The sequence below is a fragment of the Sorex araneus genome, chromosome 2 (genome assembly GCF_027595985.1).
Source record: "Sorex araneus isolate mSorAra2 chromosome 2, mSorAra2.pri, whole genome shotgun sequence".
In the NCBI taxonomy this organism is placed as follows: Eukaryota; Metazoa; Chordata; class Mammalia; order Eulipotyphla; family Soricidae; genus Sorex; species Sorex araneus.
In genome coordinates this window covers 316,896,978-316,924,175 of record NC_073303.1, presented here as the reverse complement: position 1 = coordinate 316,924,175, position 27,198 = coordinate 316,896,978, and the positions used below count along the sequence as shown (strand labels likewise).

The 27,198-nt window shown below is 43.8% G+C and overlaps 1 protein-coding gene across 1 annotated transcript in view; it reads right to left on the bottom strand.

Moving 5' to 3' along the window:
- Positions 1-256: 256 nt before the first annotated feature.
- The window catches only part of CD46 (CD46 molecule), a 104,534-nt gene continuing 77,592 nt past the window's right edge, over positions 257-27,198 (bottom strand). The window contains exons 8-12 of the mRNA XM_055124807.1: positions 16,646-16,693; positions 8,148-8,195; positions 6,203-6,238; positions 4,240-4,300; positions 257-464 (exon numbers count right to left, since the gene is read on the bottom strand). Of these exons, the coding sequence (XP_054980782.1) occupies positions 389-464; positions 4,240-4,300; positions 6,203-6,238; positions 8,148-8,195; positions 16,646-16,693 (269 nt within the window). The 3' untranslated portion in view covers positions 257-388. The remainder of the gene's footprint in view (positions 465-4,239; positions 4,301-6,202; positions 6,239-8,147; positions 8,196-16,645; positions 16,694-27,198) is intronic.

Sequence of the window (27,198 nt, the reverse complement as noted above, 5' to 3'; positions counted from 1 at the left end):
CTGGTTATTTCTGTTGGCATGTTCTTAAATATCCGACTTCCTCCCAGATTCCCCTACACGGCACACAGAAGCCCCTTCTCCTGAGCGTCTTCCTGAGGTGAAGCATGCTTTGGCCCACTATCTAGGTTGTCCCCTAGCCCAGTGCTTAGGCCTTCTTCAGGGGCAGCATGCTTCAGAACTGTCTTGCTTTTGTAGCTGAAGAGAATTCCTGATCCACCCATCCATCAATGGTACTGATATGGTATTGCCAGAGCACTTGGTGTTTCCACTCTTTAATTTTTGAGGCACTTTACAAATGTTTCTCAAAGTGGTGGCACTAACTGGCTGAGGATAGTTAAGTGGATCAAAGAGCAGTGGAAGTTAACCAATACTCTGGCTCTGGGGCCATTTACTTGGACTCTTCTACTGGACTGCTGGATTTGCTCCGGTAGGTAGAAAAGGAAGCTTCTGAGCCCTTTGTTTCTCTAGAAGGCAAGCCAAGAAGACAGCATTAGAAACATATATATATATATATACACACACGCACATGTATATATATGTGTGTGTATATATATACATATATGTAATGTGTGTGTGTGTGTGTATATATATATACACACACATATATGGATGTTTGGGCCATACCCAATACTCAGGAATTACTCCTGACAGGTTAGGGTGCAGGGATTGAACCCTGCAAGGCAAGGACTTTACCTGCCATACTACTGTTCCAGCACCCCTCCCCAGGGTTACTTAACTGGAGGAAAGGAAATCACACCCCTATGGAAACTTCCAAGTCCTAGTAGAAGCACAGATGCACACAAAATATCTGTGAATTTTTTTTTGCGGGGGTGGGGCCCACACCTGGCAATGCTCAGGGGTTACTCCTGGCTCTGCACTGAGGAATGACTCCTGGCAGTACCCGGGAGACCATATGGGATGCTGGAGACTGAACCCAGGTTGGTTGTGTGCAAGGCAAATGCCCTCTCCACTGTGCTATCACTCCAGCCCCATATCTGTGAATTTTAGAAGCACACAGGCAAGATACACAAAAGCGTCAAGCAAAGCAAAGGAGGGACAAGTCCAGGACAACCCCAGTGAGAGAGTGGCAGAGGAAGCCACAGAGAACAGTGGCTTCAGGCCAGCTTGCCTTCTTCCCTGCACTCAGAACTCTGCAGTTGATGGCCTTGAAGACAACCACCTGGATTGCTGTTATCCCTGGAGCTGGAGGCCATAAAACACTGTGTCCCAAACCGTGAGTCACACACATTTACATCAACCCATCCTGGACCAGAGAAGTATTAGACCACAATGGAACCATGCAGGAACTGTTCTTCTCTTCTTAGGACACAGTTTTCTTTTTGACAGGATTGATGGGCATGCAAAAGAAAATGACAGTGATGCTCTTCTGTTCTGGACACTCTCCACAAACACACAGAGCTGACCACCCTATCAAAACCTAGTTTCTTAAACAGTGGGGTGTGACTACATGCCATATAAAATTGAAAAAAAATTATTTAAAAATAAATGTATGATTATGTTGTATTTATGTACCTATTTCATATATATACCTGGATACTGTGGTCACACAAAATTTTTTGGGTTTCCTTTTTAGGGTTGCAAGTAAACAGCTTACAAACCCTGCATTAGATCAGGTGCGACCACTGAAACTGGGGATGTGAAAGGTCAGTCAAGAAATCAATGTCTTGAAGTCAAACAATCCACAGAGAACCAAAATCAGGTATTTTTTTTTTGCCTTTTGGGTCACACCCAGCAATGCACAGGGGTCACTCCTGGCTCATGCACTCAGGAATCACCCCTGGCGGTGCTCAGGGGACCATATGGGATGCTGGGATTCGAACCTGGGTCGGCCGCGTGCAAGGCAAACGCCCTACCCGCTGTGCTATCACTCCAGCCCCCAAAATCAGGTTTAAATTAATCTTATGACAATTTCTGACTGTGTATGTTCCCAGTCACCAAAATGGGGAACATTAGCCCTAAGATTCCCACACATTTTCTACTTGTGCTTCAATAAAATTGTTAATTTATCCTCCTATACCAATCAAACTTTCCCCCCAATGATGCTACTGAATACTGGGAATTATGTGACACTGGGTTAGACACATCACCTTCCCCAAACTTACAATATTTAATATAGAAATCTTCTGTTTTCATTGAGAAAAATATATGGCCTCTATGCTATGACATATAGGGCTTCTTCACACACACACACACACACACACACACACACACACACACAAACACCACAGACACAGACACACATTTTGTTAGTTCACTAGTGATACAGAATCTTTAATTTGGAGGTAAGATAATCAGAAAATTGTAAAGTTTTACAAGGCCATTAGCTTGTATCGATTTCTCTAGGAACCCTTTGAGTGTACAGTAATATAAGCAAAAAGGAAAGCGAGAAGCAAAGAGTTACATTATTCCTGGGGCCTCATCCAGCTGGACTCAGGGCTTACTCTTGACTCTATGCTGGGGTCATTCCTGGGAGGACTCAGGGGGCTATGGATGCCAGAGGATGAAGCCAGGTCAGCCACCTACAAGGCAAGTCAACCTGCTGTGTTATCTCTCTGGCCCCACAGCTATTTTGCTTTACTTTTTAAAAAAGTCATTTGTTTAACTTGGAACTTGTAAAAAATGCTCCAATAATGCTCTTTTCTATTCACACTGTGTACATATTAAAAAAATACCACTGAGAGAACCAAACAATCATGTATCATGTGTTTCGCTATATCAGACTTAAGATTGAAATGAAAGGCACTGTGAGTGTTTAAGAAATGTGGCCAAAGAGCAGGAGGACAGGAGAGCTGATAGGACACTTACCCTGAACACAGCTAACCCAGGTTTGATCCTTGGCATCATATATGGTCCCCAGAACCCATTGGGAGTGACCCCTGAGAACTGAACAGGAGACAGCCCTGAGAACTGCTAAGTGGTCTAACAGCTACCCACCTCCAAAAAGATAGAAAACTGATATAAAAGGAAGATAAGAGTAGTAGAAAAGAAAAATGTACATTTTTTTGGTTTGTTTTGGGGCCACAGCTGGCTATGCTCAAGGCGTATGATCTGCACTCAGGGATCATTCTAACGGGCTTTGGGCACCATATGGGGTACCAGGGATAGAATCTGGGTTGACACGGTACAAGGCAAGTACAATGTCTATAATCCTCGATATAAATGTACTTTTATTAATTTTCTTGTTTTGCTTTTTTCGGCCACACCCGTGGTTTCCTGCTAGCTCTGCACAGAGGAATTAGTTCTGGCAGTGCTTGAGGTATATGGAATACCAGGGATCCAACCTGGATTCACTGAAAGCAAGGCAAATACTCTACCTGCTGTACTAAAATGGTACTTTTATTAGAAAGTACAATCAAGTTGGTTAGCATAAAAAGAAAATATATCATAAGATCATGATTATTCAAGAGTTTTAAAATGGACTATTTTGATTTTCAAAGCTACTGCCAAAACTAACGGGATACAGAGAAAAAGAGAAAAAAAATTTCCAAGTACCCAGACTCAACAAAGGCTCATGACTAATTCTAAGTCTTTCCCAAAATTATTAAACATTTCACTGAAACTTACAGAATCTCATTCTCCTCGGAAGACATGTTATTTATGCTTTCCTCCTTACCAAGTCACTCTCATGTTCTAGACATGAACACAAAGTGACTTGAGGGGTTCGGTACACTTATCCCCATACCTTCCCATTGAGCTCCATTTCTCTTACTGCAATCAAGTGAATTAAAAGAGCACAGAGGGACATCCAAGACCAAGGGACACAAAAGACAAAAGCGATCAAATGGGCTGTGTGAGTGAGACACCAACGTAGCTTCCAAAACTAAAGAAGTTGTAAGGACAAATGAGAGCCCTCGTCACAAACCTTGCAGTGGGTGTACCTATCCCAGCTTCTGTACTTTACTTTGGTCTTGGCCTCTAGTCCAGCAGAGAGAACTGAGTGTGCCTGGCAGGCTGGGGGACAGGTAGGGGCATCCAGAACGGTCAAAGAATTCCTGTAGAACAAAACTTCAAGTCCCACAGGAATTTTCTCTGGCAGTCAGAATTAGCTGAAGCAACACTGCGAATTGCCTTGTCATGACATACTATTGGGAACAGAAATGCACATGAACACAGGCAGTCTGAAGAGACACGACACATCACAGCGACAGGTCATGGCTGCAGAGCACTGAGGAGTGAGATGGAGCAGGAGGTTTGAAGAAATATGCTTCAGTAATTTACCTCTTCTTCCCGCTCTGAACATACTTGTACACACCAAGGCTGGCCAGTATAACACCAACAACTAGAAGAAATCAGGAAATAATGACTTGTAAACCTGGAAAGTGATTATCACTGTATCACTGTCATCACTGTCACCCCTTCTCAAGCTCATCTATTTGCTTGAGAAGGCACCAGTAACGTCTCCACTATGAAACTTGTTACTGTTTTTGGCATATCGAAATGGGTACCTTGCCAGGCTCTACCAGGTGGGCGAGATACTCTCTGTAGCTTGCCAGGCTCTCAGAGACGGACGGAGGAATCAAACCCAGGTGGACCGTGTGCAAGGCAAACACCCTACCCGCTGTGCTATCACTCCCAGCCAAAAAAGTGGTTATGGAGACTCAAAATATAGCTGAAGATAAAAGGTAATTGTTATTTAAACAAAAATACCTCTGCATTCCATCTGGACTCCTCACTTCCTAGACTCGATCACAGAGCCCCCTTAATCAGAGACCCCTCCTCAGTCTCAATCAAGCAAACATCCAGAGCATATGTGGTAGAGTCCTGTGAGCAGTCACCATGCATACACACACTCCCCAGGGCTGGTGACTAAGTGGACAGAGAGGACAGACTAGAATAGGCAATACAACTCAGGGAGCACCGCCACATGAAGCCAGGTTTCCTACTGTTGGAGCTGCGTTCTTGCATTCCAGAGGTGCCACGGGAATGGACAGAACATTACAGGATGACACACCGCTCGACATGGCGCTGCTCCAGGGATGTGCTGTGCCAGGGACTGAACTCAGGGCCTCCCCCGTGCCGGGCTTCTATCACCTGGGTGACATGTTTGCACTAGAGCTGACTCTAGTGGTTCGGTCACTGCACATGGTTCCCATATCTCCGCATCACCAGAATGCCCAGTGTCCTTATGTTATCACGGCTCTGCCTCCTCATCCACCCACCTGCTTCCCCGATTCCCTGGAACAGTATTTTTAAGTCACCCATCCGTCCCGTCCCTTCACTTTGTTTGTTCTTTTTGGGTCACACCCAGCAGTGCTCAGGGCTTACTCCTGGCTCTGTGCTCAGAGATCACTCTGTGGGCTCTCAGGGAACCAGGCACAGTGCCGGGGAGAGAACCGGGTCAGCTGTGTGGATAGCAGGCGTCTCACTTACTATACTATGGCTCTGGCCCCTCTCCCTGCTGGGCTGCTGCTGGTGCCGTGCACCAAGGAACGGTGCTTGCACACCCAGCACGGAGCTCACGGAGAGTCTGTTCCTGTGTGCTGCACGCTCTGAGTTACAGCTCATGGGTCATGGACGTCCAGGGTCACACTCTCAGTGAAGGCCCACGGGTCATGGACGTCCAGGGTCACACTCTCAGTTAAGGCTCTTGGGACATGGGTATGCTGCTCACTGTCCAGGGGTCATACTTCCTGCTGTGGTGTTCACCAAGGGTTGCACCCAATTTTGTGAACTTGCTTACACAGAATACTCTGCAATGTATTTGGAAATTATTTAGTGCCGGGATCAGAGACTGCAGGCTTGCAGGATTGTGCTCAGCATATGTGGGGCACCAGGTCCTGTCACCCTCCAGTTGCAAAGCTGCCACCCCAAGACACTGCACACCCTCTCCAGGCCCACAGAGTGTTTTAAAAAACCTGAAGTGGTTGGGTGGGAGAAGTACTATAGAGGGTCGGGCACTTTCCTTCCACACGGCTGAGCCAGCACCACATATGATCCGAGTGCAACTAAGAAAGATTTCTGAGCTCAGAGCCAGGAGGAAGGGCTTATCACTGTCAGACCCCTAACCCAAACAAGAAAAATATACAGGGTACATCTGGCAGTGCCCAGAGGCCAGTACTGCACAGGGGCATGCGAAGCCAGGGGTCTCACCTGTGCCAGGCCCGTCTACCTGAACGATGACTCACCTCCCAGCCTGCAAAGGCATTTTTGCTCTAAATGGTGTCAAAGTCAGGATACTTACCTACAATTAAAACAATCACTGCAATGATCCCAGGACCTGAAAATGAAAAGAGTTTGAAGAAACTGAGCATGTAGGGACAGCAGGTGCATTTTAATGGTGATGCACTTATCTAAACGTACAGCAGAACACACAGTGAACCAGATAGCTGCAGACTGAGTGTGAGGGCCCCAGGCCACCTGGAGTGAGAACCTTCTCAGCAGGTCAGGTGCAGAACTCCCTGGCCAACTCCTCTCAGGACTCCTGTGGTACAACATCCTGCACTGAGGTGAGGTTTGGCAACTGTTCTGAAAATGCGTTATTCCATTCAGTCCGTTCGCTTCATCATTCCATTCTTTTTAGTGATTTCCCTGGAATTTTAGGCATAGGCTTTCTCCCTCTGCAGAGTTGTGGACTAAGTCATCGGTTCAGTTCTATTAATCTATTCCAGAGCTGCCACTTACAGGTTAGCCACGAAAATATCCTGTCAGCTTCAAAAATAGCCTAGTGTATCTATCTAGCTTCTCCCTGAAAAAGACCTAGCATCATTACCAAGGAGATTATAAAAATGTCAATGAAACATCAGAGCACATGGATACAAATTCTGCACAGAGACTAAATCAGGTATCTTTGACTACTCAGAGAAGAAAGAAAACCTACCAAAATCCTAACTCTCAGAAACGTTTGCGGCAGGGCTTTTGCTTCTGGACTACTATATTTGCATCAGAAGTCCAAGTGAAAGGCAAACAGAAAGCTCCATCTCCCTCTGCTCTTCCTGGCACGAACGTGAGTGTGCGTGTGGGTGTCCCTGGGTGTCACGGAGTTCCTGACACTGGGTCTGTGCCCCGCAGGCAGAGCAAAGGCAGATGGGTCCCACCTTCTGCATGCAAAGCTTGTGCACACTAACCCACCCGAATGAAAGGACAGACCTGCTCGAGAGGCAGAGAGTCAGGGCACCTCCCTTCCCGCCTGCCCCCTTTGCCCATGCCCAGAGAGCTACAGAGCTGACCTGAGTGGGGGCACAAGTGGCTACAGAAGGACACAAGCCTCACCCACACTAGAGAGAACACAGTGACGTGATCTCCTATTTGTGGCTGAACCAGTGGTTGAATAATAATTAAAAAAGAAACAGGATCTCGAGCAAATGCCCAAAGGAAAGGGAAACTGAGAACTGGCCTCAAGCAGGAAGCGCATCACTGCAGGGGCCAGTGGAGTGGGGTGGGGGCCATCCTGGATAATGTTGGAGGGAAGGTGATGCTCTGCTGGAGGCGGTCGTGCTGGACTGTATTATGCAACCAACCCTTTTGTTATCAATATTATAATCAATATAATTATACATTGTAATTATAATCAACATTATAACGAAATTTTAAAACAACAGTAAATACTTTCCCATATACACTGAATATAGGACATAAAAAACACTTCTTTCATCTCAGTGAATATTGTATAATCAGTATACATACATCTATTTATTATGCTATCACATATGTGATATATATCACACATATGTATGTTATGTACATATACACACATACAAACATGATATATATATACATACACACATATGTTGATATATATATAGCAATAATACCCAATATTACCTGGCTGACCATGTGGTAATGGGCATGAAACCTGGGCATCCTGCAATAAAATATGCACTGCAGCCTTTGAAGCATCTTCCCCGTCTCTGTTTTATATACATTTTTGAATGTATATATTTTGAACTACATACAAGTGTACCTGTTCAGTAAATTGTTTCACCTGGTAGAAATCTGAATTGGGATATTTATAAAACTTGCATTACCCACACATGTCTAAATGGAAGATTGCCTACATCTGCCCTCAGATTCACACGACTTAATTCACTACAAATACAATTATCACCTCAATATGTGCTAACAATGCAAGTATTTCCAAGTAGAACTGTAGGGTCTCATAAATTGGGTTATTAAAACTTAAACAATACCTAAATGCCCGGATGTTTCAGGTGGTTGATCACTGGGTATGACATCACCTAGAAAAAAAGAAAAAACAAAAATACTTAGAAACTTAGTAGGGGGAAAAAAAGTAAAGTTCTAAGAACTCTAAATTTATAGATTTTGATTTTGCCTTTTAAACAAAATTTCTTAGAACTCCATTTTCCTTATATCACTGTATCACTGTGTCACTGTCATCCCATTGCTCATTGATTTGCTCGAGCGGGCACCAGTAACGTCTCCATTGTGAGACTTGTTGTTACTGTTTTTGGCATATTGAATACTTGACGGGTAGCTTGCCGGGCTCTGCTGTGCAAGCGAGATACTCTCAGTAGCTTGCCAGGTTCTCCGAGAGGGGCAGAGGAATTGAACCCGAGTCGTTCGCATGCAAGGCAAACACTCTACCCGCTGTGTCTCACTCCAGCCCATTTTCCTTATGTAAATCATGTTAATATTTTCCCACAAAATTAGCATGAGATATAAATTCATATTCAATGTCAATGAACATTCTACATCCTGTCAGGAACAGTTTCTCGTAAAAGTCTTAATAGGCACATTTTACCAGTATATTGTCAAAGTCAGCTTGTAATTTCTTATTACACAAGACACTGAAAACAATGGAAGGCTTTAAGCAATAACATAAAGATGATTAAAGATGATTTGCCTTGGAAGGCCCGGGGCACATAACAGGCCGATATCTAAGATTGTTCCCATAAGCAGGCTCTGAAAATGGGTAGTTTCAACTGCACACAACATAGGATTTCTAAGACAGCAAGTGGAGTGTGTGTGTCTGGGGAGGTGGGGGGAAAGGGAGGGGGAAACAGAAAAACCATATAAACCTATATTCAAGATGATAGAGTGTTTCATAAGGATAATTCAAGGAACACACACACACACACACACACACACACACACACACACACACACACACCCCTGCGACAACTAGTGAATGCTTTAAGCAAAGTTGCAGAGTACAGAACCAAGTGCAATAATTAGTTGTGTTTCTGTATACTATACAACATAAATAATCCAAAGAATGTATTTTACAAGTGAAGTAAGTCATATACGAAAACAGAAATTTAAAATGTAAATAAATCGAAAGATGTTTTGTGTTCATGCATTAGAAGACTGTCACTTGTCATCCCACTGATCTTCGATTTGCTCAAGCGGGTGCACTGGCGTCTCCATTTGTCCCCGTTGTGTGCTAGTGTAGCCCAATGATATCTGCTCGCTCCAGGATCAGGAAGAGCCTCAAACCATTCATTCAGGGTTTTGACAAAGAAGTCTGATCATCTCGTTGGTGGACAGCCACGTGGTCTTTTGACATCCTGTGGAATCCAGTCGGCAACAGCTGTAGTCCAGTGGTCATCTCTAAATCACATTACATGTCCGGCCCATCTGATTTTTGATTTTTGCTTTGGCAAAACGAGACAGTGTCCCTGATTCTTGACCGTCGACGGAGGTCAGAACTTCAGATTCTTTCTCTCACTTGAGTGAGACGTGATACTCCCAGCATAGCTTTTTCGATTCCTCTTTGGGATACCCGAATAGCGTTCTCATCCTGTTTGCGCAGGGCCCAGGTCTCTGAGGTGTATGTTAGTACAGGAAGAAGGGTGGAATCGAAAAGATGTGCCCAGAGTTGGAGGTTCTTCATCCTCTTAACCACTTCTTCGATGCTCTTGAAGGCGTTCCACACCGTTCTTTTCCTCCTGTGCACTTCTGGTGCCAAGTTGTTCCTCATGTTGAGTTCTCGATCCAGGTACACATAGCTGCTGCATTTGGAGATGTTTGTTTCATTGAGAGCAAATGGAGCATCAGGGACTAGTTCGTTTTTCATGAGCATAGTCTTGTTAGATTCAGCTGCAGTCTGACCTTTCCACACTTGAGGTCGAAGTCGGCCAGCATTTGTGCCACTTGGCTAATGTTCGGTGTTATGAGAATGATGTCATCAGCGAAGCAGAGGTGGTGTAGTTGCCGACCGTCTATCTTCATTCCCATTCCTTCCCATTCCAGTTGTCGCATGATGTTCTCAAGGGTGGCACTGAAGAGTTTTTGGTGAAATGGTATCACCCTGGCGAACCCCTCTTTACGTCAATGATCACTTCCTTGTAAAATGGTGAGATCCTGGTGATGAATCCATAATACAGCTCGTGGAGGATCTTGATATACTGAGTTTGAATGGCCTGTTTAGCTAGGGCTTCAGTGACTGCTTCAGTCTCAACAGAATTGAAGGCCTTCTTTAAGTCAATGAACGTTAGACAGAGTGGCATCTTGAACTCTCGGGAAACTTCAATGAGTATGGTCACCGTGTGGATATGGTCTATCATGCTGAATCCTTTTTGGAACCCAGCTTGCTCTCATGGTTGTCCTTTATCTAGTGTTCTGCCTATCCTATTCAGGATGACACGAGTTAGCAACTTGTAGCCAGACAGCAGGCAGATTGGGCGATAGCTGCTGATGTCATGGATGTCTCCCTTCTTATACAACAGAATGGTCCTGCTGGTTGTCCACTGGGATAGAACCTTGCATTCAGATAGGTAGCATGTAAAGAGCCGAGCCAGTGTATTTACGAGTACTGGAGGCAGATTCTTCAGGTGTTCGGGTCTGACCTTGTCTGGACCGGGTGCTGTACACGTCTTTACAACAAAATGGCATGCTGGATTTCGGAAGGGAGGACATTGGGAACGACATATCCATCCTGCAGAATTTGGTATGTGGGCAGATGGACATGGCTGTCATAGAGATCCAAGTAGAAGTTGTGAATAATACTCTTCATTGCCTTTCTGGAAGATGTGATAGATCCATCGGGACGTCGGAGGGCAGTCATCTTGGTCTTGTAGGTGGCGAAGGACAGGCGATCATTGAGAATTGATCATTGATCATTCCTGGCTTCTGCCGCATCGGCTAACACTGCTGCTCTTCTCTCTTTGAGGTCTTCCTTTATTGCTTCTCTGCACAGCTTTGCGAGCTCAGACATTAGCTTGTGATTGCCTGAGGCTCGTGCTAAACCACGATGATGAATGAGCTCAAGAGTTTCCAGACAGGCATCTTTTTGTGGCTTTCTACTCTCAGCGTTCCTTGCACAATCATGGAGGTGCTGAACCAGTAAATCGTATTGTCAATGTTGTCAAGGATGACATCTTCCCATGTTGCCACAATAGTGCCAAAGAGCTCCCAGTTCGTGGTCATTCTGGGAGTTCCCTTCTTAAACTTAAACTCTGCAGTCCTTTCTCCCTGCTCTGTGAAATAGAATTTTGCATGAAGGAGATGGTGGTCCGATCCTGTTTGGAATTTTGGGACAACAGTGACATCGGTCAGGCAAAACCTTTGAATGAATATGTGGTCAATTTCATTGTGGAATTGTCCTCCGGGAGATTCCCATGTCCAATGTTAAGATTTGGCCTTCTGGAACTGTGAGTTACCATGGATGGTCTTGGTCAACATGATGAACTCAGACAGTCTCTCACCCCGATCGTTCCATTGTAGGCCATGGGATCCAATGTGGAGTTCTTTGGGTGACCTTCTCAGTCCTATCTTGGCATTAAAATCATGAATGATATTGTAGAAGGTGGGGTCTTCTTTATAGAACTTCTCCAGTTCCATGTAGAACTTCTCAATTTCTTCTTCATCGTAGTTGGATGTTTGATGTTGGCCATGAGCACTGATTCATTCGAGTGCCTAACAAGCGAATCGGACAATTACGCTTGAATAGATGTGGCTCACTGCCTGCAGTTTCTATCTTCATCATCTATGCACCATTAGAAGATTAAATATGTTAAAATGAATATAATACATATAGTAACCAATAGATTAAATGTTACTGCCACTAAAAATCCTGATGGTGCTTTTTTGTTTTTGTGGGGGGAGCCATACCCTGCTGTGCTCAGTCAGGGCTTACTCCAGGCTCTGCACGCAGGTATCACTCTTGGCAGGTCTGGGGGCGGGGGGGCAGAATCTGGGGATTGAACAAGGCAAGTAGGCAAGGGCCTTAACCATTTTCTGTCTCTCCAGCATCAGATGGTACTTTTTGCATATATAAATATTTCACCCTAACATGCACATGCACTCCACAGGTATTGGAAATAGCCAAGACAATTGAGAGAAAGTAGAGAGGACTGATGATTTTTTGTTTAAATTTGCTATTAAGCCACAATAATAAACAATGACCAGCACAGCATAAAAAACAGCACACAGATCAATGAAAGAGAACAAAAGGCAGAGAAATGAACCATCTAACATACACACACACACACACACAGGGAGGGAGAGGAGGGAGAGAGAGAGAGAGAGAGAGAGAGAGAATGAATTCCATAAGAAGATTAACATGGAAGAATAACTTTTCGACTGATGGTTCTTAAAAATCTGGACACCCACAAGCATCCCAACACAGAAACACAAAATCAGTTCAAAATAAATGGATCAGGAATTTGTCTTTCTGATCCTACTAACTGTAGTTTCTGATTCTGAAACTAGAAAATGTGTCAGAAAACAGGATAAGTTTCAGGATGGATCTGCTAATGCACTTCTACCCTGCTCCAAATGCAAGAACAAAAAAAGAAAAAATAGTTAAAACTGAACTCCATAAGTAGGGAACTGTGATGAAAAACTACAAGGAGATGTATTTCCCACGTGTCCGACAGCTGTAATTTAAAAAGAAAAAAAGAAAGCAAAAGAAAGAAAATACCAAGCTGCTGAAGACATGAGAATCTGAACCTTGGTACTTGTGCTGGGAAGGTAAACTGGGCCAGCTTCAGGGACTGGTACAGGGAGCCACAACGGCCACAGAACAGGCAGTCACTCCAGCTCCAGAGGAGTATACACACACACACACACATCTGTACACACATCCACCATGAGGGAAGATTAGATTCTAAAATGACAATAGAGAACCATGATTCTGAGAAGGTGGAAACAGCCAGAACGTCAGCCAACAGATGAATGAATTCACAAAAGAGCCATCAAGCGCTGCACGGAGGCTTTAAATGGTAACAAGAAACGAAGTGCGTAAAATGGAACAGATTCAGCTCTGGAAAAGAAGGGGTTCTGAGAGGTAGACGAGACAGAAAGCAGCCATGCAACGTGGGTTATGTGTCTGTGGTTTTGTCATGGGGGAGGAGATTCAGCCTGTACAAGATGGAACCACCACAAAAGAGACGGACGCATCCCAGCATCTCAGGAAGGGAGAATTCTGTGCAGAGACACTCTTAGGAGGGGCGAGAGACTAGAACTCTCCTTCCAGGGTGAGACCAAATGAAAGGAAACTGCAGCCCAGGACCTTAAGTGGCAAATCTGCAAGTCTGAAAAGCATGAGCGGCACGATGCCATTCAGTTTCAGAAGAAAGGAAAGAGCCGCAGGCCTGAAGCCCAAACCACACAGGCGCACAAACAGGTGAAGGACACCGGGAACTAAGTGCACTGGGACAGTGACAGACAGCAGAATTCACCCTTTACTGCTTACTGCTGAATGTTTGAAGTTCAAGGATTTATTTTAGTTTACTTTGGTACATGAAAGTTATAAGTGTCTGTATTCAATAGTACACTAAAAATCTAAAACAAAAACTACTATGTAAAAGTAAACAAAAAAATATCTAGAAAGAACAGCACACTTCATACTAACAGGGCTTAATTTTTACTTAACTCTCAAAAAATAACAACATAATTATTCTGTTTAGTTTTGTTTGATTTTTGGGCCACATCCATTGGTGCTCCAAGATCATCCTGGCAGTAATCTGTTCGTTTTTTTTTTTTTTTTTTGCTTTTTGGGTCACAGCCAGCGATGCTCAGGAATTACTCCTGGCGGTGCTTGGGGGACCATATGGGATGCCGAGGATCGAACCCGGGTCGGCCAGGTGCAAGGCAAACACCCTACCCGCTGTGCTATCGCTCCGGCCCCCCTGGCAGTAATCTGGAGACATATGGAGTGTCAGAGATCGAACCAGGTGCAAGGCTGGGTGCAGAGAGGTAAGAACTCCACCTGCCCATTGTACTACTGGTCTAGCCCAGAACCTCAATTTTTATAAAACAGAGCAAAGACAATACAATTGTAAAAAAAAAAAAAAAAAAAAAAAAGTCTAGCCGCAGAGAAATAAAAGAAAAGTAATCTTGACAACATAAACATGGTAAGTTACTGAACTGGGATCTCTTAAAGCTGGTGTCAGGGTAGAAACTGCAGGCTTTGAACCTAGAAAAACACAAATTCCATTTACCAGCTTGATCAATACACAACGATGAGCCCATTTTCAGTTTTTAGTCTTAAAAATATCACTAGCGCTCAAAATTAATAATACACATACTACTTGAACTTTGCAATTCTACAGTATAGGGGACTTAATCTTACATTATTTACACCAATATGTTAACAATGAATAGAAGAGGAATCTTCATTAGAACTTTGTCTTCCTAATAGAAATCCAAAGTTTGAGCTAAAAATATAAAGATATGTATCCAGGGTAAATACATTATCTTAACACTCAAGTGTCATACTACAAAATTTATGCCTTATCTTTTTTGGACTTGGAGACACACCCAGGTCTGCCCAAGCGCTATTCTTGTCTCTATGCCTTTGGGGGGCGGTGGGGTGGGGTTATGCCTGGTGCATGAGGTGACAGGGATAGAATCTGCATCAGCCACATGCGAGGAAAGTGCCTTATTCCCATCTGCTCTCTCTCTGGTCCTGCCTCTCTCATTTTTGCTTGGTATTTCTTAGTCATTTTTTTTTTTATACTAACCTGGTGTCCCCCAGGCCCAGTTCAGCAACGTTTCCTATCCAACAGGACATCATTGGTCCACCAAAGTCAGCTCTTCTTCCTGTCCACCCCCACAGCCACCTGATATAGTAGGGCAGCTGCCAGGACCCTGGGACTGACAGCAGCTGTAGAAAGGCATCCTGTCACATGACCACGGACACAGGGAGAACCCCCTCCTTTCCGTGAAACACTAGGGTGAGAGGAAGCAGGTAACTAAAGTGGAAAAAACAGTGACACTGGTTGTGAGTTAGCTGTGTACTGAACAAGGCATAGGAACCCCCATCAAAAGGGGTAGTTGAGTGACTAGAGCCGATGGAGGGCCCCAAGCTCAACATGGGAGCCAGGCACTGGCTCTGCCCATGCCCTGCTCTCTCTTGCCTGCTGCAGCAAAGAAATCCAAAGAGTAGCCCTCAATAGGGAGAGAATCCCTTCACCACCTCCAAAGCCTCACGCAGGGAAGCTAGCAGTCATCCCTACAAGAAACTGTCCTTTTATTTCAATAAGTGAGGACTTTCCCTGCCTGTAGGCCCATGAAAATCAGCTTGTGTTGAAAAACAAAAGGTCCAGAGAGAGACAAAATAATGTATTTAAAATAATGTATTTTAAATAATGGAAGCATATTATGCAATAAATACAGGTAGACGTGCACGCACACACATGCCCCTATACACGCACACACGCACACTTTGTCACTCCATGTTTGGGCAAAGTAAAAAGCAGTAACAATCTAGGACCTTAACTAGGAAATCTGCAAGTCTCTGAGTAGCCTGACCAGCATACTCTCATTCGGTTTCACAAAAAGGGAAAGAGCCACAGGCATGAAGACCAAACCACATACACACGCACACAGTGAAATGACACCTGGCACCATGACAGCTCGGGCAATGGAGCAGAGAGAGGAGGAGAATTCACCCTTTACTGCTTCCTAATGAAAGTTTGAAAGACAGATTTTTTTTGTCAAAGTCTACTTTGGTGCATGAAAGTTATAAAAAGCATTTTTATCCAACAGAATAATATAAAACTCTGAAACAAAAATTTACTAGGTACTAGTAGACAAAAAATATCTAGAAAAAAAATTGACACATTATATACAAACGGGGCTTTAATTTTTAATTAGCTCTCCAAAAGTAAGAACACAGGTATTGTAGACCTTGAATGCTTTTGGTCTTTGTTTGAATTTTGTCCCACAACGGCATTTTGATCCACAATGTTTGCTGGACCCACAGGGGGATTGAACTGAAGTAAACCATGTGCAAAGCCATTGCCTGACCCACTACTCTCTCTCTCTCTCTCTCTCTCTCTCTCTGAGACCTAAAATTTGCATTGCTGGAAGCTTCAGTGGTCTTTGTAAAATTGTTAGGTTTGTATTATTTCCTGTTCTTACAATTCCACCATATTGCTCCATCCCAGAAAATAAAAGTTTTTTTTTAAAAAAAACGGGCCAAGACATGCAAATTTAAACAAAAGATGTACAGCCTCACAGGAAAAGGAACAGAGCATCATTTATATTGCTCTTGATTTTTTTTTTTTTGCTTTTTTGGGTCACACCCAGCGATGCACAGGGGTTACTCCTGGCTCTGCACTCAGGAATCATCCTGGCGGTGCTCAGGGGACCATATGGGATGCTGGGAATTGAACCCGGGTTGGCTGCGTGCAAGGCAAACGCCCTAACCGCTGTGCTATCACTCCAGCCCCGTTTATATTGTTCTTAATAATGTAAGAATGATAATGAGTTACTGTACCAGGCACTCTTGAAGTAGCAGTTGGAGTAGCAGATGTAGGTTTGGAACCTAGAAAAATACAGATTCTATGTATTGGTTTTATCAATATGCAATTATACATTTAAGTTTACTTTTCACTTTAAAAACATTATCAGGTAGTGCTCAAAATTAAAAACACATATACTAGGAGCAGTTAGGGCATTTGCCTTGCATGCAGCCGACCCGGTTCAATCCTGGTATCTGCATGGTTCCCTGAGCACTGTCAGGAGTAATTCCTGAGTGCAGAGCCAGGATTAACCGCTGCTGAGTGTGGCCCCAAATAAACAAACAAAACCAACAACTCCCCCCCCACCGCCCCCCACGTCAAAAAAAAAAAAAAGACCCACATACTACTTGAACTTTGCAGTTCTACATTACAGGGTATTTAACCTGCATATTTTTATTACATCAGTAGATTGAGAATGGACATGGACTCTTCACTAGAACTCTGTCTTCCTAATGGAAATCCAAAATGTGAACTAAAAACATAAAGCATAATATATATATAATGTATATTTTCTTAATACTCAAGTGCCATGCTGCAATTTTATACCTTCTCAGTTTTGATTTTGGGGACACACCCAGCTCTGCCCAAGGGCCATTCCTGGCTCTGTGCTTAGGAGTGATGCCTTGTGGTGCTCGGGGACCGTATGAGGTGATGGGGACAGAACCTGCATTAGCCACATGCCAGTCAAATGTCTGGCTCTATTTTATGGTACCTCTGGTCCCCACTTTCTCTTTTTTGCTTGCTAATTCTTAGATGACACTTTTCTTATAAGCACGCTGATGTCTGCTTCATGATTAAATTGCTAGTGAATATTTCCATGCAGTTCTTTATAATTAATCCTAAAAATAACAGTTGATGGAAGTCAGACTTCTAACTTAGAAAACAAAATCCTGGAGGAGGTCATGGGCCTTTGAGGGAACCTCTGGTCACCATGGGACAGCTCGGCTGAGAGTGCCAAAGGCTACCAACACACTGAGCTCCTCCCAGGTGTGCCGAAAGTCCTGCCCAGCTTCTTCTCCCTGCACAAATATTCAAAGATGACCTGTGAACACTGGGGTCTGTGAGGGCAACTCTCCCTAAAGCGACAAGAGGACTTTCGGGCCTTCCTGAAGTGAGAAGCTGCTAATGCCACTGCGCAATATCCCCCTTAACCACAACACAAAGAAAGCACAGTTTGCACTCTGGCAATAAATTGCAATAGTGGGAAAGAACTCTGCCATGCTTAGTGAGTGAAGATGGTAGCCATGAAGACTCAACCAGTAACAACCAGCTACATATAACCTCTGAGATAAGAAGTTTCGAGAGGTTGAGGATGTTTACAGAGTACAAAGAAACACCAGAACAAATAGTCACTTAAACACAAGAGGATATGAGAGCAGAAATCAGAAAGCTAAGGCAGAAAAGAGAACTTAAGAACTCGTAGGGGTAGGGGAAATGAAAAACTCAACAAAAGGCATCAGCAGCAGAGAAAAATATCAGTGAGCTCCAAGATGAGACTCAGAAAACCCCCAGAAAACAGCAGAAGATGGAAACAAGGACTCAAAATAAATGAGCAACAGACAAGAGAACCCTGGGATGAATTCAAGAGGAAGAATTTAAGACTCATTAGGGGTCCCAGAGTCCCAGGAAGGCAATTCTGAAAAAGAAGAAGTAGTCAAATCACCACTGAGAAGTTTCCAGATTTTGCCATTTGGGCCCCACCAGCTGTGCTCAAAGGTTACTCCTGGTTCTGTGCTCAGGAATTACTCATGGTGGGCTTGGAGGATATTTTGGGGTGCTGGGGATCAAACCTGTCTTGGTTGCATGCAAGACAAGCACCCTACCCGCTGTGCTACCAGTTTAGCCCCCAGAAGTTTTCACACTAAAAGACTGCTTCAAGAGGTCTGAGGGGTACTAGCTAAAAGAGATAGCACTGTCCCACTGTTCATCGATTTGCTCGAGTGGGCATCAGTAATGTCTCCATTGTGAGACTTGTTTTTACTGTTTTGGGCATATCAAATACACCACAGGTAGCTTGCCAGGTTCTGCCAAGGGAGGGATACTCTCAGTAGCTTGCCGGGCTCTTTGAGAGGGACGGAAAAATCGAACCCAGGTTGGTCGTGTGCAAGGCAAATTTCCTACCCGCTGTGCGGTAGAAATTCTTATAATTCTATATTATAAGAAGTCAGCTAAAAGAGATAACAAATAAAAATACTGCAGTGAAGAAAGCAAAGATAACTGAAAGCAGAAAGATCAACAAAGAAAATCACATGCAGAAGAGCGGCCTTAAGATTTGCAGCAGATGTATCAACCCTCTGGGTCTGAGGTCAGTGGAGGGATGTAATTTAAAAAACTCAATGAAATGAACGCCTTACCAAGAATACTGAACCCAGTCAGACTTCCTTCAGATTTGAAGGAACAAAACAAAAGTTCACGGATAAACAACAGATCAGGAACTTCATAGATTCGCAGAACTGAAGAGGCTACTTTAAGACAAGATAAATTTCAAACACACCAAGCTTCTGCAGAAAGATGACAAAAACATCCATAATAATAATCTGACTCAATGTCAATCGATGGCTTACATGCATCAACAAAGAGACAGAGAGTACCAGGATGCATTAGAACACTTGATTAAAATATCTGCGGCCTACAAGAAATATTTGAATAGTAAGGACAAAGACAGAATCAAAGGTTGAAATTAAAGGTTGGAAGACAGTATTTCAAGCAAACAACCCCCATAAAAAGGCCAGGGTGGCCATACGTACATGGGACCGCATCGACTTCAGGCTTAAGGAGTTATGAGACAGTGGTCATTTTTAATGATCACGGGATCAAGGCAAATGCACACTGGGAAGAACTCAATGCTTAAGCATCTCTGTGCCAAAACGAGGGACTAGCACAATACTTAAAACTGCCAACAGACTTGAAGACATTGAGAGCAACACAGTAATGGCTGGAGGCTTCAACACTTCTCTGTCACCTCTTTAATTGGTTTAGTGTCTCATCAACTAGACTAAAACTCAGCAAGGAAATACTGACTTTGAAGGAAGAAATGAATGAGGGGGGCTTAGCATATATATACAGAATTTGCAACCCCACACATTCTCCTCCAATGCCCTTATACATTCTCCAAGACAGACCACGTGCTAGGTCACAAAACACACCTCAAAAGAGTCATTAAGACAAATCATATCAATTATAATCTCATCATATCATAATCACCTCAGATCACAATACTCTGAAAACTGAAGTTAATGATAAACAGAAATGGAGTAATAGCTCCAACACATAAAAATTAAGCAGCTCACTACTGAATGATCAGTAGTACAAAATGTACAATCAGAGAGGAAAACAAAAGATTCCTAGATACAAACAAGCATGAGAATTGGAACTGCCAGAAATTGTGGGACACGGCAGGTAGTGTCAAGAGGAAAGTTCATGGCTCTGCAAGTATTTCTCAGGAGGGAAGAAAGGAGCCACAAAAATAACTGCACAGCTTAAGAAACAGGAAAATGACCAACAAAAGGAGCCCAAAGGAGGTAGGAGGGAGGACATAATTAAACATAAAGCAGAAATTAACAAACTAAAATCCAAAAAGCAATGAAAAGATTAATGAAACCAAGAGGTGATTCTCTGTAAAATAAATGAGACAGAAAAACCACTAGCAAGACTCCCAAAGAAAGAAAGAGAACCCTAATAAACTAAATCAGAAATGAAAGGGGGATGTCAAAACAGATGCCACAGAAACTCAAAAGATCACCAGGGATTACTTTGGAAGTCTTTATGCCATGAAACAAGACCATCTAGAGGGAATCAATAAATATTTGAACTTTTATAACCTTCTAAAGCTGAACCAAGGAGATGTGGAACAGCTGAAGAGACTGTCACTATTGAAAAATCAAAATGGTTTATGGTTGCCACCATAATCCAGGACATAATCCAGGAGTCTCCCCAAAACAAATGCCTAGGCCCAGGTGGGGTCACAAGTGAGTTCCTTCAAATTTTCAAAGAAGAACTACTGCCAATCCTTCTCAGGCTCTTTCAGGAAATCGAAAAAACAGACATAGTCCCCAGCATTTAATGAAGCAAATGTTATACTCATCCCCCAAACAGAGAGGGACGTAATGAAAGAGGAACCTTATAGTACTGTGTGGTTGCCCACTGGGACCACTTCAGCAAATCCATGAGCATGAATGAGACTGGAACAACCATCAATGTGCGAGAGGGGAAGAGGGTATTCCTCCCCCCAACTCCAAGGCCTCATGCAGGGAAGCTTGCAGTCGTCCTTACAGAAAAGTTATCCCTTCATTTTGGTAAGCAAGAACTTTCCCTGCTCTTTGGGCCCTTGAAAACCAGATGAGAAAAGAAAGTTGCCCAAGAGAGAAAGAGTAACACATTATGTTACTCTAAAACCATATCAAGTATTATTAGGTATACATAATTTAAACATAGATAGTATAAAACATATATAGTTGTTATTCCAGGCTCAGACCAAAGTGACTTGCCACCATAATGCAGGACATAAGTGGGAAAACGGCAAATCTCTGAGAAGCATGAGCAGCTGATGCCACTGAGTCTCAGAAGGAACGAAAAGAGCTGCCCAGACTCTTCCTTTCTGGTGTGTGAGCACAGATCACACACATAACCGCCATCAGGGAAAAGGAAATGGCACTGTGCTCACTGGGACAGCCCACGCTCAGGGATGGAGCAAGACAGCAGGAGAATTCACCTTTACTGCTAACAAATGTTTAAAAATTCACAGATTTATCATTGTAGTCTACTTAGGAAAATGAAAATTATCAGAAGTATTTATACTTAATAGTATACTAAATAGCATGCTATTTAGTATACCAATAGTATACTAAAAAAATCTGAAAATAAAACTTACTACTTTAACAACAACAACAAAAAAGGTGCACTTCATACCAACTGGGCCTCGATTCTTAATTAACTGTCCAAATTAGGAACTGGATGTTTTTATGTGTTTGAACTGCTGGTGCTGAGAATGCAGTCCTGGTGCTTCCCACAGAGGGGTGCTGGGGATCTGACAATGACGGTAGGCCCCGAGCAGAGTAAGCACTGTCCCTGCTCCAGGCCAGAACCTAAATTTTTCTTTAAAACAACAACAACAACACAACAGAAATTAAAAACAAAAACAAAAACAGAAACAAAACAGGGGCTGATAGCAATAGCACAGAGGGTAGGGCATTTGCACAAAGCTGACCCGGGTTCGATTCCCAGCATCCCATATGGTTGGGCGAACATTGCCATTAGTAATTCCTGAATGCAGAGCCAGGAGTAACCCCGGAGCAGAGCCAGGTGTGACTCGAAAGTCAAATAAAATAATAAATAAAAGTTAAAAAAAGAAAACCAACCGAGCAAAGACAGAACAATAGTAAACAAAAAATGGTCAGCTTCATAAAATTAAAGAAAATATAGGGCATCATTTATACAACTCTTAAAAACGTTGGTAGAATAATGATTTACTGAACTGGGATCTCTTGAAGCTTGAGTCGGGGTAGTAACTTTTGGCTTGGAACCTAGAAAATACAGATTCCATTATCAGCCTTATCAATGAACAACGATGAACCCTCCCTTACTTTTTACTTAAAGATATCAGCTAGTGCTCAAAATAAAAAATACATTCTATCTGAACTTTGTAATCCCCTGTAGTATAGAAAATTTAACCTGTGTATCAATTTACATCAATAGATTAAGAATGAACACAGAGGATTCTTCATCAGAGCTTTGTTTTCTTAATGGAAAACCAAAACGTGAACTAAAAACAAGTCATAAAAATATGTTCAGGGTAAACACACTTTCTTCTTAACACTCAAGTGTCATAATGCAAAACCCGTACCTTTTCCATTTTGGTTTTGGGGACACACCAGCTCTACGCAAGTGAAGCTGGCTCTGTGCTTAGAGTGATGGTCATGGTACTGCTGGCCATATGGGTGGCAGGGATAGAGCCTGCCCTAGTCACATGCAGGGAAGAGCCTTATTCCCTTTTCATGGTTTGTTTGGTATTCCTTAGATACTGTTCTTTAATCCTAGCACACTTGTTTATGCCTTACATATGAATTACTGTCAATCCCTTTGGTGTTGTCCTCTATAATCAGTCCTTAAAAAACCTGAGTAAACAAGGAAGTTAGTTTACTGAATTACAAAAAATGCTCCCAAGAATTTCTCCTCTTTCATACGCTGTCCCATAATTCTGTCCTCTTACAGACACTGCATTTTAAAGACATGAACTATATAATCATGACAGGCTTTCGACCAACTATCAGCACAAAACATTTCAAGAGGAACTTTACAGCAACACATGGTCCCCCCACCGGGAATAGTTCAGCAAATACATAAACACCACTCAAACGTCAGTGATCAAACGCTTCATGTGCAACTGGACGCTGTCAGTTCTCCAAAGTCACCTCTCCTTCCTGCCAAGTCACCTAAGACAAGTACCTGAGGGCTAAATGCAAGTGCAGGAAGGCGTCCTGTCACGTGACTACAGAAACAGGGAGAACCGTCTTCATTCCGTAAAATATTAGGGCGACAGGAAGCTTTCAACTAAGGTGAAAGCCAGACAGTGGGGTGCGTTTTGAGTTCTGCTGTGTACTGAACAAGGGCAAGGGCCCCCACAGAAAGGGGCATCCTGGAGCAAGCAGAGCCATGAAACCCCAACCCGTGCCCTGCTCTCTCCTGTCTGCCGCACCAAGGGAAAGCTGGAGAGCAGCCCTCGAGGGGAGAGACCTCCTTCCCTACCTCCAAAGCCTCAGGCAGGGAAGCTGGCAGTCGTCCCCACAAGAAACTGTCCCATCATTTCAGTATACCAGGACTTTCCCTGCCCTTTGGGTCCATGAAAATCAGCTCCATTGAACAGAAAGCGTGTAGAAAGAGAGTGATGGTGTGAGGGGGTGGGAGGAATACACAGAAATACTGGAAGTTTCTGGAGGCAGCACAACTTCCTGGGTGTAGTGGGACCGTAGGAGAATGCTACATGGGCTGTACTGCAGGAATGAAACCCAGTCCAGGAGCTGGAGGCAGCCTATACAGGTGTCCACAATGCCCCTGAGCATGAATGAAAGAGCAAAGTGGGTGACCCAGAAAACATGCCCATTAAATCAGACGCCATAACCTTCCTCCTCACTTGTACTGACCTTGGTGATGAACTTGGTGCTCACGTACTGAGCCAAGCGCCTCAAAGGCATCCCACCCAGGCCTGCTCCCTCCAGGGGGGCAGCTTTGCGCTCTCTGAGAGGGAACTAACCAGCACAGAAACTCTTCTCAGCTAACCACTCTCATCTCAGAGAATCACAAATACAAAAATCACTGTGCAACTACTCATGAGGCGGCACGTCCATAATTGGCATACCATTGCCGTTCTCCAATGCTGAACAGGCTTCTTTAGGAGAACGATGGCTCACAGGAGCCATGTAGGAGGCCGAGGTTCAACCCCTGGCACTGAAGAGTCCCAAGCACTTCCCAGAGAGAAGCCGGGGCACTGACTCAAGAGAAACTCCTGAGCACTGCCAAGTGCGGCAAAAATGAATGGAGCAATTTACTAATGCCTGAATGGTAGTTTATTGTATTGGTGGTTTAGTACTGAAAGCAGTGAGCAACGGGAAACATAACATTATCCATTAAAGATCCGGGATTAAGGAAGCATTCCTTCTCTCCATCGTATGAATTTAAACATTTATAATGAACCTGTCTGGAAAATGTTGCTGCTATCCATTTTTTTTTCATAGAAATGCAAATGTGATAAACTAATATTGTGGAGCAGGGTGACAGACACTGGTGCAGATAAGACCTGACCTTGCACAGCTGCCCAGAAGCAAAGCCTCGTAAGAAGTATCTGGCAAAGTTGGCAAGTACAGGGTGTCAGCCAGTACCAGATGTTGGCCTTGCGCCTCGACCTCCTAGTCATATGAGCCCTAGGTACAGAAACTGTCACGTATGCTTAGCAAGTCACCCTAACTGCAGCACTTAGCACTGACTGGGATTGGACCGGGACATTGCAGAGAAGGAGCGGTGATAGGCCAGAAATGCTGAACTTCATGTGACTGGACTCTTGCAAGCCGAGACCCTCAGTAAAATATGTGTGTATCTGGCAATAAAGTGAACAGCCATCACCTGCTCCCGGAGGGTGTTTCTCCACGTGCCCGTCATCTTTCGCCCCACATCTGCCCGGACCCGGTGGTGCACAATGTGTCCATTGGGGGGAAAACTGTTCCCCAACATAATATGCTAATTCCCTATCTTTTAAATTCCCAAAATCAACACAGCACAATCCTATATAACTTTTAGGTCAGACATCTGTCTTAGACAGATCTGTCCAATACATGTAAAAAAAACACAAAACAGACTTAATTAGTAAAATTCTCCCTTCCAATGTCACTGACAAAGTCAAAGCAATGGTCTTGATACCTGGAACACACGTTGGTACTGGGGGCTTCCAGCTACTGTCCTCGTCACACCTGATTATGTTGCTGCCTTGTAGGACAAAACCTGGGTTGCAGTCAAATGAAACCGTTGTGTTGTAGTTACGTTTGTTTGGAATTATTGATCTTGACTTTCCATTGGGTACATCTGGATATGGACATTTCACCACTGAAAAGTTGAAAAATTCCAGATGAACATAAATTGGTCTCAACACAAGAGAGTAAACAGTTCAAAATAGTACATTGAGAACAAGACTAGGACAGTTATGCAAAGTATACTTATGGGCGTTCTGTAAGCCTGTTTTCCTCTGGACAGTGGATCTGAGGTCCATCCCCACTTTGTAACAGATCAGGAGGTGTGTTCTTGCACTACAGGGATCTGCACAAGTTGTCTGCCCACCATCTGCAAGAATGATTTACTAGCTGGAGATGGGGGACTGTAAGAATTACAAAGGCGCGCGCTAGGAGGGGGTGATGAGGTACATGTTGTGTTGTTTGAGGGCTCTTGGGGCGGTTTTCTTTAGTGCGTGCTGCTCACATTCGGTTCTCTCAAACCGCTGTGTATGGACCAGATTGGGATGGCTACTCCTTGTACTCTGCTTCTGTGTGTGCCGCTGTGCTCTCTTCTGTCTGTCTCTGTCTTTGTCTCCTCTGGTCTCTTCTGATCGCTCTCTGTCTCTGCTTCTGTGTCTTCTCTCTTGGTTCTGTGTCTTCTCTCTCCGCTTCTGTGTCTTCTCCTTGCTTCTGTTTTACCTCTGCTTCTGTGCCTTGCCTCTGTCCTCTCCTTGCTGTGTCTTCTTCTGTCTGTGTCCTGCTGCCTCTTTCTGTCTCTGCTGTCTCCTCTTCTGTCTCTGCTGTCTCTTGTCTCTTCCCCCCACAGTTTTAGTTTATAAAGCAATCACATAGGGCCTTAACACAAAGGTGAGTTGAATATTAACAAATCAACAAAGAAGGGTGAGACCATTTCTTGAGGAGATTAACAAAATCTCATCTAAGGAGATTACTCCAGACTACTAGGAGATCTGCTCAAGGGTGGGATCTAAACAAGGGTGTGTCAGGGTGTGTCCCTTTCTTCCTTTCTCAGCTAGTAATCCGCTTAAATAGTTATAGTAAATTTACTTCTAATATTTCTAGCAATGTCATTCTGTATGAGCACAGTAAGAGATATATCAGGCTTAAAGTCTGGATCTTCCTGAGGACATTCACTATATATTCCAGACCACAGTCCTCAGGTCAGGTTAGTCTTCCTAACCCCAGCAGGGTCCTAGTCTTGTCGTTACTTTTGGATCATGACAGCATTTGTCTATTACCATGCTCTCAACTTATAGTTGAGTATTGCAGCGCTTTGGCCTGGCCCATTTCGATGCCAGGGTAGCTTACAGCTTGCCCTGGGTCCATTCTGTCCCTCGTCAGGACCCTGCTTTTGGGGTGCTAGGAACTAAGGGCAACTGAGTCAAGAAAGCAGATGCCCAGGAGTAAATATTATTGGAGTTAATCAACTCCCAAGTTACAAAGCATAATATTAACTGTCTTCCTGTGTCCATACAGAAAGGACATTGCTTTAAGGTAAACTAAGTTCCCTGTGGCAAGGCTAAAAGTACAAAACCCATGTTATCCTACAGGGGACTTTGAGAATTGCTTGCTAGGAACACCTAGGCATTTTTGGTAAACATGTTTTCACTTATTTGAACTGCTGAGTTATATGGGAAGGCACAGTAGGCTTCACTATGCAGTGCTGAGGGCCTGTTCCTGTCTCCGCACTGGGGTATTCCTGGTAGACTTGGGGGATATATATAGGGTGCTGTGCTGAAGCGATAGCACAACGGTATGCTGTTTGCCTTGCACACAGTCTACCCGGGTCTAATTCCTCTGTCCTTCTCAAAAATTCCGGCAAGCTACCGAGAGTATCTTGCCCGCACGGCAGAGCCTGGCAAGCAACCCATGGCGTATTCAATATGCAAAAACAGTAACAACAAGACTCACAATGGAGACGTTACTGGTATCCACTTGAGCAAATCGATGAGCAATGGGATGACAGTGATACAGTGCATAATACTGGGTGTCCATGTGCAAGGCAAGCACCCTACCTGCTGTACTATCATTCC